At 36.2% G+C, this 17187-nt stretch overlaps 1 protein-coding gene and 1 long non-coding RNA gene across 11 annotated transcripts in view; one reads left to right on the top strand and one right to left on the bottom strand.

The window, feature by feature from the left end:
- Positions 1–2802, bottom strand: part of LOC112425509 (uncharacterized) — a 52356-nt gene extending 49554 nt beyond the window's left edge. Inside the window, exon 1 of the long non-coding RNA XR_011622225.1 lies at positions 2599–2802. This is a non-coding gene — a long non-coding RNA (uncharacterized lncRNA). The remainder of the gene's footprint in view (positions 1–2598) is intronic.
- LOC139362811 (small ribosomal subunit protein eS17-like) overlaps positions 1–17187 on the top strand; it is a 227386-nt gene that overhangs the window by 5662 nt on the left and 204537 nt on the right. For 8 of the 10 annotated variants that reach the window (XR_011622218.1, XR_011622219.1, XR_011622217.1 and 5 more), the window contains exons 1-3: positions 2362–2453; positions 6817–6915; positions 6999–7073. Coding sequence is in view for 3 of the 10 variants with exons in the window: in XM_071094917.1 (XP_070951018.1) it covers positions 7037–7073 (37 nt within the window). In the remaining 7 variants the exon portion in view is untranslated. Of the gene's footprint in view, positions 1–2361; positions 2454–4656; positions 4729–6816; positions 6916–6998; positions 7074–17187 lie in introns of those variants that run through there. The other 2 variants (XM_071094918.1, XM_071094919.1) reach the window with 2 other exon arrangements.

Here is a 17187-nt window from a genome sequence, read left to right as displayed (position 1 = left end):
TGATATTCACGAGCTTTTCAGCTCTTTGTGTCCTATATATTTTCCTTTATTCCAATGTTACAGTCTCTAAAGTTATCAGAAGCCTGTATTTGAGAGCACCTGTTAAAAGTTCTATAGCTCATTATAAAACATCTTTGAAAAGGATTAAAACAAGGTAACAATTGTCTGTGAAGAGCATACTGTCCAGGGTAGTTACAGTTAGAAACACAATTGACAAAGAAGTTTGGTTATCTCTGTGGTTTACAATAACTTAACAACCCTAATTATTATTGATGGCATATACTTAGCCATTAGAATTTTATACATTCCATATAATTTTGGAACATACAGTAGCATTATTCACAAAAAAATACCTAAAGAAGATTGAACATCATTTTGGCAATCCCATGTATCTAAACATGTCAATCCTGTTTACCTCTCTTTTCTGGACACTTCATGGGCTCTCTGAAGTATGCAAAAAAGCCAGGTTCCAGGGAAGACCATTTTGAAACTGAAGTTTGATTTTGGGAAAGCTGCCAAATATGTTTGAGGTTTAAAACACTTGATATTATGAAACAGAATTCCAGATCACCATACATTACTTATTTTGCCAAAACAATTACTCAGAAATTTTAAAGAAGCAAAAATCTTTTAAATCCCCTTCGAATTTAGTCAATATGTACATACACACAACCTCTTCTGCAAGAATAATTTCCACAATTTTTCTACCACTTCTTTGAACCTTCAGCTTTTCCTGTCTAACTCAAAACAATCCTTTAACCCTAGGCCAACGTTTACATTTCCATGCCTCCTCATAACCTTTTACTATAAAACACATTTTACTGTTCTTATACCCCTTGCATGTAAATCTATTTTCAGTAGTTTCAATCATAACTAGGAGTTATAATGGTAATTTTCTCAAGTTTTAACTTTAAGGTACGTAAAACTTGGTAAATTGCTTTAATTGTGTGCTAAGTGGAGCCAAGGTTTGCCTTCTTAGTTAAGGGTGTGGTTAGTTCATATGCCCCCGGACCTTACCAATAGTGAAGCCAGAAAGTCAAATAGTTCTCAAAACCTGAAGAGCGGCCGGGCGCGGTGGCTCAAGCCTGTAATCCCAGCACTTTGGGAGGCCGAGGCGGGCGGATCACAAGGTCAGGAGATCGAGACCACAGTGAAACCCCGTCTCTACTAAAAATACAAAAAATTAGCCGGGCGCGGTGGCGGGCGCCTGTAGTCCTAGCTACTCAGGAGGCTGAGGCAGGAGAATGGCGTGAACCCAGGAGGCGGAGCTTGCAGTGAGCCGAGATCGCGCCACTGCACTCCAGCCTGGGCAACAGCGTGAGACTCCGTCTCAAAAAAAAAAAAAAAAAACCTGAAGAGCAGTTTGTAGCCTCAAAACAATTAGGCAACCTAGCATCTGACCTGCATTTTACCAAGTCTTCAGGGCTGTTTTTATTTCTCAAAGTCACAGTCACGTGAAATGAAAGGTAGCATAGCTTTTAACTTCCCTTAACAAAATACTTGATCCCAGAGCTTTTCTTCTGGCCAAATTATTTAGCGCTGTTTTTAGAGACATCACACACAGTACACACACGTACAGGCAGAAGAAAACCCAGTCACTGGGTGGGGCCCTTTAAGAGACAGGGCTAGGAAAACATGCAGACATTGAACCTGGGAGGGCTCATCCCCTCCAGCAGGATTGCTAAACAAAGCCTTACCACCGGAGTTACAAGCCATACCCTCAGGGTGTAAAACAAGATGGAGGCTTGATTTCACAACCAAAACTTTGCAGAAAATGTAAACAGTGCTAGTTAGGTGGGGGGTGAGGTGGTCCTGGCCTAGTAAAACACCTTCTAGGCAGTGCGTGTTGGCTCACGCCTGTAATCCCAGCACTTTGGGAGGCTGAGGCGGGCAGATCACGAGGTCCGGAAACGGAGACCATCCTGGCTAACGCAGTGAAACCCAGTGTCTACTGGGTTTTTGTAAAAATACACAAAAATTAGCCAGGGCTGGTGGCACGCGCCTGTAGTCCCAGCTACTCAGGAGGCTGAGGCAGGAGAATCGCTTGAACCCGGGAGGTAGATGTTGCAGAGCTGAAATGGCGCCACTGCACTCCAGCCTGGAGACAGAGCGAGACTCCGTCTCAAAACAAAACAAAACAAAACGAAATCTTCTAGAAAGAAAAAAAAAAAAACTTTAAAAGTTAACTTGCTGACAGGGTTCAGAAGGGGAAAGAAAAACAGTTTAAAAGTGCATGGGGAAGAACCTCTTATTCTTACGCAAATGGTTCCTCCAGGGAGATGAGTTTAAGCTTAAGTTTACTGTCCAATAGAGTTAAACCCCTTGGCCCCGGAAGGGAAAGGCTACGGCAGTTTCGAATACCTGGGAACCAGCCAGCCGGCTGCGCAGGACCTTTGGGTTATGCGTCCCAACCCGAGCAGCGAGTGGGGAACGGCGGGAGCTGCTGCTCACAGGTGAGTCCCCAAAAAGGAGGAAAAGGCCATGAAAAGGCCCGGGAGCTACGGGGGTTGGGGTCACGGTTTCCTGTACCCTCGGAAGTCTGAGGATGAAAAGGCTTAGAAGCAACAGTGAGAAGTTTTAAATCCCCATTGCACTCACCGCTTCTCCAGCCCCCATGTTGTGCGCCAAAAACGTTGCAGGACTTTTCCTTAGTTCAGTTAAACATAGGGTTCTTTGTCTCACGTCCATGAAAATTTTGGCTCGCAGACAATTTGAATGGTGAGTAAGACAGGATTTGATTGGGTGAAAAGAAAGAAAAGGAGAAACAGGGAGTCTCACTAGGCCAGAGTCCCTGCTAGAGCGCTTACCCGCCATAGCTTGAGTCCCAGGTTCCACGCAGGAAGAGGAGGGGCCAGCCTTCTCCCTGCTGCAACCCTGAGGCTCCACCTCAGTGGACAGGCTGGTTGGAGTTTCTCCAAGGACCCCCTTCCACCTGGCTGTCTCATTAGTAAGACATCTTGAACAAGGAATTTACCCTCTTCCAGCTTCGGTTTCATTGTCCAAAGAAATGAGGATAAATAATGTCTTCTTATAGGTTTATTGTTAGAATTAAATGAGATGTTTGTGTAATGCTATCCCAGTATCTAGCATACATTATTAAATATTACTACTTAAATATTTACTATATTTACACATTTAATATTTAATAATTGGTAACTATTACTATTTCTTAAATAAGTTCAATATACAGTTCTTACTTCCCCAATTGGATTTCAATGTAATTAAAAATAAAGTTTATATCTCCTACTTGTTATTAACAATAATAGTCATCACTTATTGACTACTGACCACTTTATATGAACTGTCTCATTAAAATTAGTAACAATCCTATGATGAAGGTGTTGTGAACTCAGCGAACAGATGAAAAAGAAAATGTGACTTGGAAAGACTGAGGAATTTGCTCAAGGTGACAAGTTATTAAAGAGGAACTGGGCTGGGCACACTGGCTCATGCCTGTAATCCCAGCACTTTGGGAGGCTGAGGAAGGTGGATCACCTGAGGTCAGGAGTTCAAGACCAGCCTGACCAAAATGGCGAAACCCTGTCTCTACTAAAAATACAAAATTAGCTGGGTGTGATGGCATGCACCTGTAGTCTCAGCTACTTGGGAGGCTGAAGCAGGAGAATCGCTTCAACCTGGGAGGCGGAGGTTGCAGTGAGTTGAGGTCATGCCACTGCACTCCAGCCTGGATGACAGAGTGAGACTCCATCTCAAAAAAAAAAAAGAAAAAATGGAACTGGGAATAAAGAATAAACTCTAAAGCCTGTGCAACTAATAGCAAAACATAAAACAAGCAGCAGAACCTAACCTTAGTTGTATATGGAGGTAGACATTCAGTAGATCCTTGAGAACCTGATCAAAACAATGTGAACCAACAAAATGTGACCTCTTCTGTTGAAGATAAAATAAAAAACAATTGGTTGTTAAAGAAGCAGCAGTAAGACTCTCAAAACTAGTAAAACCAGAGTCCAGATTTCCAACTCCTATTCTGTCATCAGGAACAGTGACCTCAAGCAAAGCCAGCATCCTCATGGCCCTCCTTGATCTCAGCAGTAAGAGGAGCAGTAGAATGGCACAGTCATGTGGAAATGAATATGATGAAAATGATACAGTTTATGTATATTTCATACAGAGTAGTGAATGTCAGTCAAATCATTGTGATACAAATTTAAATTAAAGAATAACTCATTAAAAGACATTTAGATTTATATTTAATAAAACCTTGCTTTGCTTAAAAAAAGAGAGAGAGAAAGGATATTAACAAATGAACTGTTGAAAGTTGAATTCTGAAGAAGAATAATTTAGGAAGATACTAAGAGGGTCTAGATCTCACAGAAGCCCCTTGGGCATTTCTCACGTTTTAGCTTGACAGGTCTTAAATGTGAAGATAGTATAACGTGGAGTACAAGAGCCAAAAAGCAAGAAAACTTGAACTGTGATAAGGGGACCCAAGAACAATTAAATACAGAAATAAAGTTGTTGTGTGATATTTTCTTTGTTAACATATTTTGTTAAATTTTTCACAAAGTTTAATTGTTTGCAAAGACTTCTTTAAATGTCGGTGTATATATGAATAACAAAGGAGAGAATGTAAAAGGAACACTAGAAATAGAAATAATTCCTATTAAAAGGTACATGTTTCTACTTTTCTGACAGAATGATATTCCATCTACTTAACTGTGTGGATAGGCACATCCTTCTGAAGAGATGAAGAAATTGCTGTATCAAGTAAACTTTTGAAAATTTGACTTCTGTCTTGTCCTGACCAAAGAGAGAGAGAGAGAGAGAGAGAGAGAGAGAGAGAGAGAAACAAGGGGTGGGAAAAAGGAAATAGAAAGCCAATTATATGCTGATTTGCTAATGTTATTTTTCAGATTAAATGCCACTTCAAATTACAAAACCTCTGGTACTTGAAGCTGTCAGTTTTCTGAGCACTTTCTTGAGAAGTCTTGTCTTAGCAAAGAGAATGTTGAAAAACAGGGCCCCTCAGGGGGCCAAGGAAACTTTGACAGAGGTTTAACAGTCCTTGAAATTATATCCCCAAACCTTAGAGAGCCTGCTGATTCAGTGGGAAAGGACATAAACTGAGCAAGTTATAAATAAACTCTTTTATCAGAGGCGATGGTGTCATGGTGACTTCAAAGACCAAACCATGGATAGTAAGTTCTCTGATGTTCTGAAGACAGTAAGAACTTTATTATATTGCACAGGTCATTCTTGGACCTAAGCTGAAATTTGATAACAGTAGTGGGTTTTTTCCTCTATTTATATAATTTTGAATTAATTTCTAGTCAATCAAGGTCACTAATGTGTATCATTAAATTTTAAAGTAACATGATAATGTTTATTTTATGACATATTATTACTGTTTCTGTCTCACAAGTGTCAAGATTTTTCCAGGTATAATATCGTCTAACATAATACTCTCCGTAGTAAAAACCTATTTTGGGTAGCAAGTTTTTGAAGAGGCACGGAATAGATTACCTCAAGCATGTCCTGTATAACTTATAATCTACAATGTGCCTTTCTGTGTCCCATAGTAACCATGAAGGAAATAAGACAAAAGTGAGGATCTTGCTAATTAGATTGAGTTAGTGGATTCAATTCCTGTGCAGTGACTTTAGAATCTAAGAGAAGAATGAAGATAAATGTAATGTAACAGTAGCCAACAAATTTGTTATTGGAAGATGAATATGGATAGTTATCCCTTGGTTAAGATAGATTTTTTTTTTTTTTTTTTTTTTTTTTTTTTGAGACAGAGTCTTGCTCTGTCACCCAGGCTGGAGTGCAGTGGCTCGATCTTGGCTCACTGCACACTCTGCTTTCCAGGTTCACGCCATTCTCCTGCCTCAGCCTCCTGAGTAGCTGGGACTACAGGTGCCCACCACCACGCCCAGCTAATTTTTTGGATTTTTTTTTTAGTAGAGACGGGTTTTCACCGTGTTAGCCAGGATGGTCTTGATCTCCTGACCTTGTGATCCACCCGCCTCGGCCTCCCAAAGTGCTGGGATTATAGGAGCGAGCCACCGCGCCCAGCCAAGATAGATTTTTAAATGTTAGTGGGAAAATAACATTCAAAGACCTTTTTGACAAATATTCAAAGTACAATTTATAAAGCACTTATAGAACAATTTGAAGTCTAGCCACCTCAAAATACACTGTGAGGGAATTAAGCAGTTCAACACACAGAAAATATGTCATGCTATACTGAAATTGCTAGCACATAAGCAATCAGATATGAGCTGTGGCCCTCGTTTATAAGTTTATAGACTTTGTAAAAGTGATACCAATAACCACTTAAAACATAGACTTTAGGCTTTTGTATCTATTAACATGTATTTGAGAAATAATAAGAATAAATGTATGATGACATGGCTGTAACAAATATAGCAAAGATCTGTGTAGCATCTGCTTTGACTCTTGCCAATTGGAGCCAAGTACATGGGTCTAATGAACACTTTCTCTGTGTGTGTGTGAGCGCATGTGCATTTGTTGCAAGAAAACCTTGTCAGACAGATATTCAAAAGAACTTAAAAATTGAGAATATTGTCATTGGCAAAGGAAAAGAAATAAGTTGAAGTCTTGCCAGCATCTGAGGAAAGTAGCGGAAGGGGCCTCACTCCAAAGGATACAGAGCTTCTAGTGCAGAGGTGTTAGGATCATTTATGTCAGACAAAAAAAGTAAAGGAAAATAAAGTAAAATAAGTAGAAAGGGTTGCACCTGTGCTTTATACAAGGGAAGCCCTTAATTCAGGCATACAGAATGGCTAAATGTTGGGGACATACTCATGAATGCTGTCCCTTGCACATTTCTAGGAGATACACACACTTTCTGCTAAAACGTATAAACGTCATGTCGCAGCCCTCCACAGAAAAGCAGAATGGACAGAATAGCAACATTCACACAGAAAACATGTGAGTTTTTAACTAATATTTGTTACTGCTTTAGTGTACTGAGAAAAGCATGTAAGTCACTGTGCTCTGTAATTCCTTCGTAGCTTTACAATGAAGTCAGTGCTCTCTGTGGGCTAACAAGATGGCAGGCCAAAATTTTCAAAGAGAAGATCCCCAATGTAAGTAAATAAATAAATGAAATGATGGCAAATGTGAAGTGATGTGAAGGAAACTATGCAAGAAACGGAGGTAGAGAATAGCAGGGTTTAATCAGTAAACTTCCTAATTAAGTAATTCTTGGTCTGAGATCTTAGTGAAAAGGAGGGAAGGGGAGAAGGGGAAATAGTGCAAGGGACGGGGACAAATTTCAAGAGAAAACAAGAATATTTACAAAGACTCTAAGGAAGAAGAATTGAGGAACAGAAAGACCTGTTTGGCTAGAGTAATTGAGCTTGGGGAGAGCAGCTCCAGATGACACAGGTTGGAGAACCGGATAGAGCCAGATGGAGAGAAGTAAGAATTCTATTCTAACTGATAAGAAAAGCCATGGGAGGATTTCATACAGAAAAATCCTAATGGAATCTATACTGTAAGATCACGCTGATGCTCCACCAAAAAGAGCAAGCAGGGACACGAAGTCTGAGTTGCGAGTCACCTAGGGGCAAGAAGTGCTCCTTTGCCGTTGCCCAGTTCTGGACCTTGTCTCCTCATCCTTAGCCTCCTCGCTTCCCAACCTGTCTCTTATCTTTTACCCACTTAGATGATTCTACACATAAGGGCCAACTTGATCTTTCTAAGGATGGAAATTTCCTGATGTTCAGTTTTATTTTGAGTAAAGTCAGTCATCAGCCTCACACAGAGTATCTCAAGGGTATGACCGAAGCAGCCTAACTTACTAACATGCCTTGCCCAAGTGAATACAGTTTAAGGTCCTAGTGATTTGGTGTCCCAATTCAGTGTTTGGTTTTATTAAATTATATCATGAGAGGAAAGGGAAAGCAAAAATAAGAAATTTTCCATCTAATGATAACTTGTATAAAATTTTTAAGAAAAAAATATTCTCTCTGATTTAATATTTTAAATACTATGTTTTCAATTTTTCATTATTTCCAATTATCATAACTCTAAAGATGAAGGTTGATAAATCCAGAGTCATGGGACTGATAGAAATGCAGTGCTATAATTAAGAACTCTGTATTCTGGGACATTGCAAGGTCCTTTATTTCTAGGTACATTTCTCCCTCTACCTTCTAAAAATCTGAAAGCAACGGTGCTCATACCACTGCAGCATTGATGTTCACTTCTCATGTCCTTTACAATCTCTCATATTCAACATTAAGGATTTCAATCATTAGTAAGTGTACTCATACCTAATAATCTAATGAAATTTTGAAATACTTCTGGAAAACTGAGTAAGTGATCAAATAGAAACATTTTCTAAGACATCGTTGAGAAAGTGACTTATTTGTATTGAAATTATTTTTTGTGGTTATGTATGTAGGAGTGAAATGTTCTAGTTGTCCTTGTTTAAAGGTGCTACTTTCCACACATAACGCATTGTCAGTGAGCTCTCACTCTTCCCCTCACTGGGAGCCTCTCTGATCCATCTGGAATAGAAGCCCTATCAGCCCCTCCTCTTTTCAACCCAGCTTGCTGAAGACCTCATAATATCATCAGCAATCCCAGCTGTGGCTTTCTGAACAATACTTTCTTTTGTGGTAGTTGTCAACTCTGCTTACAATAACCAAACAGAAAAAAAGAAAAGTCCTAGATAATCTAAAAGTCTTCACTCTAAAGCAGCTCTCCTCAGCACCTGATGATAGACTACAGAGAAGTGGTATACGCTGATAATTTAGAGTTGAAATAAAATGGATAAATTGTAATACCAATTTAAACAATGTGCTCTTAGGTGATACTCATGTATACATAAGGCATTTATAGTCAAGATAAAACAAAATCAGGGGTACACGAATTTTCCTTTTGACCATAATTAAATCATCTCCTCTGAATATGTAGATTGCATGCAGAGGGGGACCCTGAATCAATATTTTTAGTACATTTATTATATAGAAGGTGCTTTATATTTCTAGTTAAATTTAGTTCATACAATGCTATTTTGACATTATCTTCTTTTTATAAACAAGGTGTAAAACTTAAGTAAGAAATTAAGAATTTGAAGCCAAGGCCTGTAGCATGTTTTCACTTCTATGTAAAATAAGAAAAGATTTCCAAAAACGTTCTCATTGATATTTTTGAATAGGTCAAAGGAAGAGAGTATTCTTTGGGCAATATTAATCCTCAGTCTTTGTTGTGGTATGAGCCCAATCATACATTACAATATGTAAAAAAATATAAGAAGATAAGCTTGCAGACTGCCATAAATGGATCCAGACATCCTAGAAGTTAGAGTAAAATGATTCTCCTTTTACATTCAAGTAAACAAAAACATAAGCATTCAAATTCTTCCTTTTTAACTTTACTGTGATGCAATTAATCCTGACTAAAGCATCCATTTAATTGACTTTAAAATATCATAGGAAAAATGCCAGTTAACTACTAGGTAAATTTGAGGGAAAACAAAATAAACTTTGGTGGCTAGTTTTTACTTTTTTAAAAAAAATTATTTATCCTCTATGCCCATTTATTTAACAGCTTAAGCACATTGAAGGATTAATGACTTAGTTATTCAATTATTGGTTAGTGGTTCCAGAAATAGATACTGCCCAATGAAAACCCATAGTACAACTTATTCATCATTATTTTTCTCTAAAATGAATTAAAAGAGATTCTAATAAATTTCTGCTTTCATCTTAATTTAAATAATGAAATACATATTTCTAAATTGCACATGTATTTCTATAAATAGTACTCACTATATGCAGATATATATAAGAATCAATAGTAAAAGAATGAAATACCTGGTTTTGATTTTTAAAAAATAAGCACAAAGCCTTAAGCTTACATTAAGCAGGGGAAAAAAAGTCCACTCTGGTATTCCAGTACTGGGTAGAATACTCCAGGCTCTACACAACACACTATTAATGGGGAATGAAAGGGAATAAGTGGTGGAAATTTCAGGAAGATATCCTAATATTGACATACATAAAACAAACAAACTCAAGCTTCCTAATCTTCTCAACACTGATTGAGTTCTATTATTGCAATTGTTAGATAGTTTATGTAATACCTAGAATTTAGGACACTGGTATAAACCTAACAATTGTGAAATAAAAATTTTAGTTACTAGTTTGTGATAATTTCATTCCATGGTTGCCATGTAAACACCAGTGAGTCCTTAGGTATTTAGAATTATCTCCCCAGTGTTTTGCTGTGATTTTTTACAAACTAACAATCACAGTAGATTCAGAGTATGTTTAACAGTCACTTTCTATAACAAATGACAAACAGATCCTCAAAGATCACTTATATCAAAAATAAAAGGTTTCAACCACCTCATATCCATTAGGATGACTACTATCAAAAAAAAAAAAAAAACTAGAAAATAATAATGGTGGTGAGAATGTAGAGAAATTGGAACCCTGAACCCTATTAGTGGGAATATAAAATGATGTAGCCACTTAGGAAAATGATATGGCAATTCTCCAAAAAAAAATGAAAATACATTTACTATCTAATCGAGCAATTTCACTTCTGGATATATACCCAAAATAATTGAAAGTAGGGTCTCAAAATGTTATTTGTGTAGCTATGTTCATGGTATCATAACTCAGGATAATCAAAAGGTAAAAACAAACCACATGTCCATTAGTATATGAATGTATACACAAAATGTGGCATACATATGCAATGGAATATTATTTAGTCTTAAAAAGGAAGGAAATTCTAACACATGCTACATCATGGATGACCCTCAAGGATGTTATACTAAGTGAAAAAAGCCAGTATAAATAAGATATGATTCCATTTATATGAGACACCTAGAGTAGTGAAATTCATAGAAATGCAAAATAGGGCCGGGCGCGGTGGCTCAAGCCTGTAATCCCAGCACTTTGGGAGGCCGAGACGGGCGGATCACTAGGTCAGGAGATCGAGACCATCCTGGCTAACACGGCAAAACCCCGTCTCTACTAAAAACACAAAAAATTAGCCAGGCGAGGTGGCGGCGCCTGTGGTCCCAGCTACTCGGGAGGCTGAGGCAGGAGAATGGCGGGAACCCGGGAGGCGGAGCTTGCAGTGAGCTGAGATCTGGCCACTGCACTCCAGCCTGGGTGACAGAGCGAGACTCCGTCTCAAAAAAAAAAAAAAAAAGAAATGCAAAATAGAATGTTGGTTGTTAGGGGCTAGTGGGAGGAAGGAATGGAGAGTTGTTTAATGAGTATAGAGTTTTAGTTCTGCAAAATGAATAATTCTGCAAATAGAGAATAGTGATGGTTGTGCAACAATAAGAATGCACTTAACACTACTGATCTGTACACTTAAAAATGGACAAGATGGTAAATTTTGTATTAAATGTATTTTGCCACAATTAAACATAATAATAAATAGAAAATAACAGATTTCAAAATTCAGGACTACTTGCTATACCATGCATTGTACATCATTATGAGTATCTTCAGGTTGCTAATAATAATGAACATTCTTTGAGTGCTTTCTGTGTTCATCAGTTACATACATCATCTTCTTTAGTTCTCACTCCAGAAGTGGGTACTATTATTATCTCAAGTTACAGGTAGGGAAACTAAATGACAGAAAGGTGAGGTGCCTGCCCAAGGTCACTCCTGTTGACGGTAAAGAATAGATTTGCATCCAAGCCTATTGGCCTCCCAAACCCATACTGCTGAAGAAATTCTGATTTACTCAGGTAACTGGGTTGTTGTTTTAAGTGTAGAAAGAAAAGTATACGGAGACATGCACTTTCCTTAATAAAACCATTTATACCAAATCTTCCATGGGAGGCTTTATGTATTTATTTATTGATAAGTGAATAAGAATTTTACTCAATATTATTCATGATACTCACAAATGAACATTTGGAAATGTAGGCCTTGCTGATCCACGGCTGGACTGGCAATCTAGTGGCCTGGGTAGTTGATATGTGTGCTTCTATTGCTGACATTGCAGCTTTGGATATTTCTGAATCTTAAATTTTTCATTAGTAACATGGGATACTTTCATCTTTCACCTACAGTATTGTGTATTGGAAAGTGCACTGCCATCAGAATCAAAATATTTCATTTTAATTTTAATTAGTATTAGTTATGTTACTTTGGAAATATCACTTCTTCAAGTCTTGCTTTCTTACTACAAAATGAGGGCTGTGAACAGTCCTTTCAGGTGCATTTTCATAATGTTATTTCAACAAAATAATATAAGGATTGATTATAATCACTATCTTGAATTACTTATGGTTTGATATAAATTAGAATTCAATATATTTCAAAATTAATACTTAGATATATAACTGAACAAATATTGCTTTCCAAAATAAAACCTAAACAGATTTTACCAGAAAACATTTTTATCATGTTGGTTTTTTAATACGATAATTCTTATATTTATTTCTCTCCTTAGAAATACCACCGGGAAAGAGAAGGAATTTATTAGCATGGTATTCACTTTCTTTCTTTTCCCCTTGCATATCACGATGACGCTCCTCATTCCATCATTCTATCACCATCTTGACAGTCTCCAGGCAATATTTCATCCTTCCCTTTTCATCACCATCCTTATTTTGTACATTCCTTCAAGAAGCAAAAACAACTCTCTCCTCTCAAACACAAATAACTTAAGAAATTCCTATATATACACAAAGTACAGCCTGTTCCACTTCTCATCTTGACATCTTGCATTTCCATGCAGTTCCATTTTTCATGTTGAATGTGGGAAACTTGGTTGACCCTTATTTCAGGACACATTTCTGCTTAGTGTGTTCTTCACCCTCTGTTTGCAATGAACATGATATTCGCTAATCAGTGAAGAGATATTAAACTATAAAAGGATGGTCCTCTCAAGTGTTCTGCAGGCACTTCCTCAGAGAGCTAAGGAAAATATCATGATGACTTTGATGAAGATGTACTTTGTTAGAGTCTTTAGAATTTGCAGATGGCCAATTCAGTTCAATGTGTTTAATGTCTCTTGAATTCCTCCAAGTTTTCTCTATGTGGTGCATGACTTTGTTTTTAATTAAATATAATCCTAGTTCAACTTTTTGACCAATATTACTTGTTATTTAAATTAAACCTTAAAAAACAAACAAAAATCCCTCCATAAGAAATTCATTCTCTTACACAGCTAAGTACACACATATATACACACATATATACATATGTGCATATATATATCTTGTCATTAAACCTACCATTTTAGTTACTTTAATGTTGGCCATATATTTACGCAATTTCAAAAGTACAATTTTGAGGGCAAATTAAAGATTTGTGAGTAGATCCTCACAAATTCAGAAGATAATTTATGGTTCTCCCTACCCAGAGAAAAATTACTAATTCATAGAGTTAGCTGTTGTGGAAGCACTTTAGTTGCCTGCACCATTGCATAAAAAGCTGTCCCTGCCACTGTTACTCTCACTTGCAATCTTCCCTCCCACAAAATAAAGAGATTGGTAGAAATTTTTCTTCAAAGGTGAAAACGTTGGACCAACGGCTTCAACTACTCTCCTAAATCCTTTTTCTAAACTGCTATAACCAAATTCTCTTCAATTTTAGGCAGTACACATAAGTATATAAGTTAGAGAATTTGTTATGTAAAAAAAGACATGGGAATTACTTGGAAGCAGTTTGACTAAATTTTATATTACAACCTATGTTATTCTGTTTGAAGGTCGAAAAAAACAGTATTTGTATATTTATATTAAATATGTATTAGATTATGTAATGATTGCATGAATAAGATGTGAACAAAATGGCTTCTGATATTCTACCTTCTTTAATAGAAGAGTTAAACAAATTAGTGAAATTGCCAGAAACATATAAGGATGCTTTTGATCCTTGCACAATCTCAAAAATGACCTCAATGTCAGCAGTGTGAGAGTTCAGAAAACATAGGGTTCAAGCAGCTTAGGAATTGGTAACACTAATAATTAGGAAGCACTGTAAAAATAGTTTCCTTCATTTCAGTTGTAAAACTTTGTAAAAGATATGTATCAGAGTATACATGAGTATGTTCAGTTAATAAGAAAATATTAAAAAGAAATGAAGACATCTATCTTATAAGAGCCTGCACAATGTCTCCAATTAGGTAAATCCTCTCATTACGTCTCTATTCTTTAAAACCTATTATACAGTCACTTAGATAATTATTATCGAAACAGGCCTCTCAATTGATTTATCTAGAAGAATGGTTCTTATCTTCTTTTGGAAACATAGTACTTCATATTTTAACTTTTCTCAAGGTCCTTAATTGTCAGCAATTTGTCACTAAATCATCTGCAAAGGACACCACAGAAAAAGTACAGATAGGAATTCTGGGCAGATTAAGCATTTTAATTAGTCGTTCACTTCTGCTTTCAGTGACTTCATAGCCAGGGGATTTGGCTTTCAAATGTTTCAGTCTGATATCCTCCATTTCAGAATACTTACTCCATGAAGAAGAAAAAGAATTCTTAAAACATTAAGGTGCAGAAAAAAATTGTTTTGAGGTAAAACAGTTAATCTCACTTTCTGCCTGGACTAGATAGCACAATGTGAACTGAGACTAATGAACACTTGATTACAAAATAGAAAAGTAATTGTTTCCCGTGTTTGCCTGCATGCAAATATTTTCCCATATTAAAGGATTGTTTCTTAGTTTTAATGATTTATTTCTCCTCTTACCTCGTCAGTAACCCTACAACTAACAGAACCATTTATAATGTTTTTTGAATTGATAACTGTTTTATGTTTAGGCTTACAAAGTCATTTTCTCTCTGTGGTTCCTGAGAAAAGTCACATATTCCCTACAAACTCCAAGGAATATTTATTGTAGAATCATGTAGAAAGAGTATTTGTTTTCTTGTTATACAAATAAGTTTAAGAACTAAAAATATAATCCATTGCATAGGTAAAAAGGGTTTAACTTAGGAACAATTGTTTTCTGAGAACACACTGCATTTTCTATAAGCGCTTTGATGGCCTCCAGTCTCTCATTCTGGGTGGGTTGCATTCCACTGCTGATGTACTTAGGTTTTGTATTTCATTCAAATGTCACCATTAGGGTTGTTGGTTTTTCAATGTTTTAGTCTTGGAGACCCAACAAATCTGCAGCCAATGAAAACTCATTTTTTTAGTTTCGTGCCCAAAATATATCATCATGTAACTTAAAAAGATCATACTTTTATTGCAATATCAGATGGACTAAGTTTGTTACCTCCCAGCAGATTAACCTCCAAGTCTGTACCAATTCATTAAACATGCACATCAGTCACCATCCTGCAGCATAATTTATTGCAATTAAGCACTTCTGTGTTGAGGAACCCAAATAAGATTGTCCATTATCAGTGCTGTTAATGGTTTTCTGAACAGTTGCCAGTTCATTCACCCTACCAACCCTTCAATAATAAAATAATTTTGACAAAGGGCCCATGTTTCAACATTTTTAATAAAAACAAAGTAGAAAAACCATCAGTAACTGAGCAGTAAAGTTTCCTCTCTCTTTCTTCCTTGCCAAAACTAACAGAAAAGAAAATGTCAGTCTGGCTCCTTGCCAGAAAAAGAGGAAATTGAATGGTCTCAGTTCTTATTCTTTGACTAGTAGCATTGTGTACATAGAATGCTTGGCTCTTGGGTTCATTTTGACAAAACTGAAACAGAGATAAGAAGTTTTGAGGACTCCATTCTGCAATTTATAGACCTTGATCCTGTTTAAGATCTTTCAATACCACATAACAAATCAATGTGATTTAGAAAATAACGTTGTTTCTGCCATTGACATAAGCCATATGTGAACTGCTAAGCTACTGCAAGCCACAGCTATAAATTTTGGTCACTTGCAGGAGAATCCTCATTATTTGGGGCCTCAAAATAATTCAAACCATTATCATCATCTTGAATGATGTCTCACTAAATTGCTGTCTGGTAATGAGCTGAAAGGTTTCTCACACTAAGGGAAGATAAAGCTGTTTTGAAATAAATTTCCCAGGTAATTTTTTCAGAATGATAGGACCATGGCCTCTGTTTTTAAAAAAAAATGGATTCTGGTATATTAAAATCATTAATGTCCCATTCACACACACAATGAATATAATCTAAGGAATACAAATATTAGATACAGACAATGTTCTATTCAGACGGTAGAGCTATTAATTACACAGACACCAAAAACATATATATAGTGTGGCAATTTGTTCTTCTACCAAAAACAAAATGTGTTCTTCCTATGCTGTTAAACTTACTCCAAATGTCCTACTGAGAAGAAATCAGAACACTCATCATTTTTGCTGGAAATAGCTAAAATAATGTATGTGGCAAAAAGGATAGATGAAATAGTGACTTTGTCTGTAATTTTCTACTTGTTACCCTCATTTTACAGCACATACAAACATAGTACTGGTATGGGTTAGCCAGTAGAAATCTAATCTCACATAAAAAGAAATCTAAATTTTTAGACCCTCTTCAGATTTAGTCAATTATTCTGTGTTTCTAGTATATGTATACATATTTTTTAAACTGTATAGAATCAGAAAGTATTTTTAACATAATTCACTATTAAGCTTCATTTGTAAATATGGGAGGGGAAGGAACTGTGAGATTAGACAAATAAGATGAGATTAGAATAATGAATCAAATTCAAGATTCCAAAGAATACTCAAGGGCTATATTCTCGAAAGATGTCTTAATTGGAGTTCTAGTCTCTCTCCGTTTCTTCTTTTCTTCTCTTAAAAGTGCAGCTATACCCAAAACTGGTCAGATCTTTTACATTTGCACAGAAAGCCATTCAATTCAGTCCATTTCTAAAGTCAGTCCAAATCTACCTTCATAATAACTACGAAAGATGTATTTAATTTTTTAGTAGAAATTATTTTTATTCCCACATTGTAGGAATGTTGGGCTCAATATACACATTCAATTGAGTTTAAATATCCATATAATCATCACAAGGCTGACAATGATCAATAAATTATCTGTTTTAAGATTTTTTATTTTTCAAAATTAAATACTTTCAGATGATTGGTTGTTTAAAGATAATTCCTTATTTAGTATGAAATACCAAATAAGGTGGTCCAGAATTCTTGGTTTGAAAAGTAAATATTGTCAAAAACTAACCTTATGAAATACAAAATTGTTACTGAACTAGGATTTTAAATTAATGTCTATCATTTTATCTAAAAAAAGATTTTTCAGA

This window comes from Macaca nemestrina, chromosome 4 (genome assembly GCF_043159975.1).
Source record: "Macaca nemestrina isolate mMacNem1 chromosome 4, mMacNem.hap1, whole genome shotgun sequence".
Taxonomy (NCBI): domain Eukaryota; kingdom Metazoa; phylum Chordata; class Mammalia; order Primates; family Cercopithecidae; genus Macaca; species Macaca nemestrina.
This window is presented reverse-complemented; position numbering and strand designations above follow the sequence as displayed.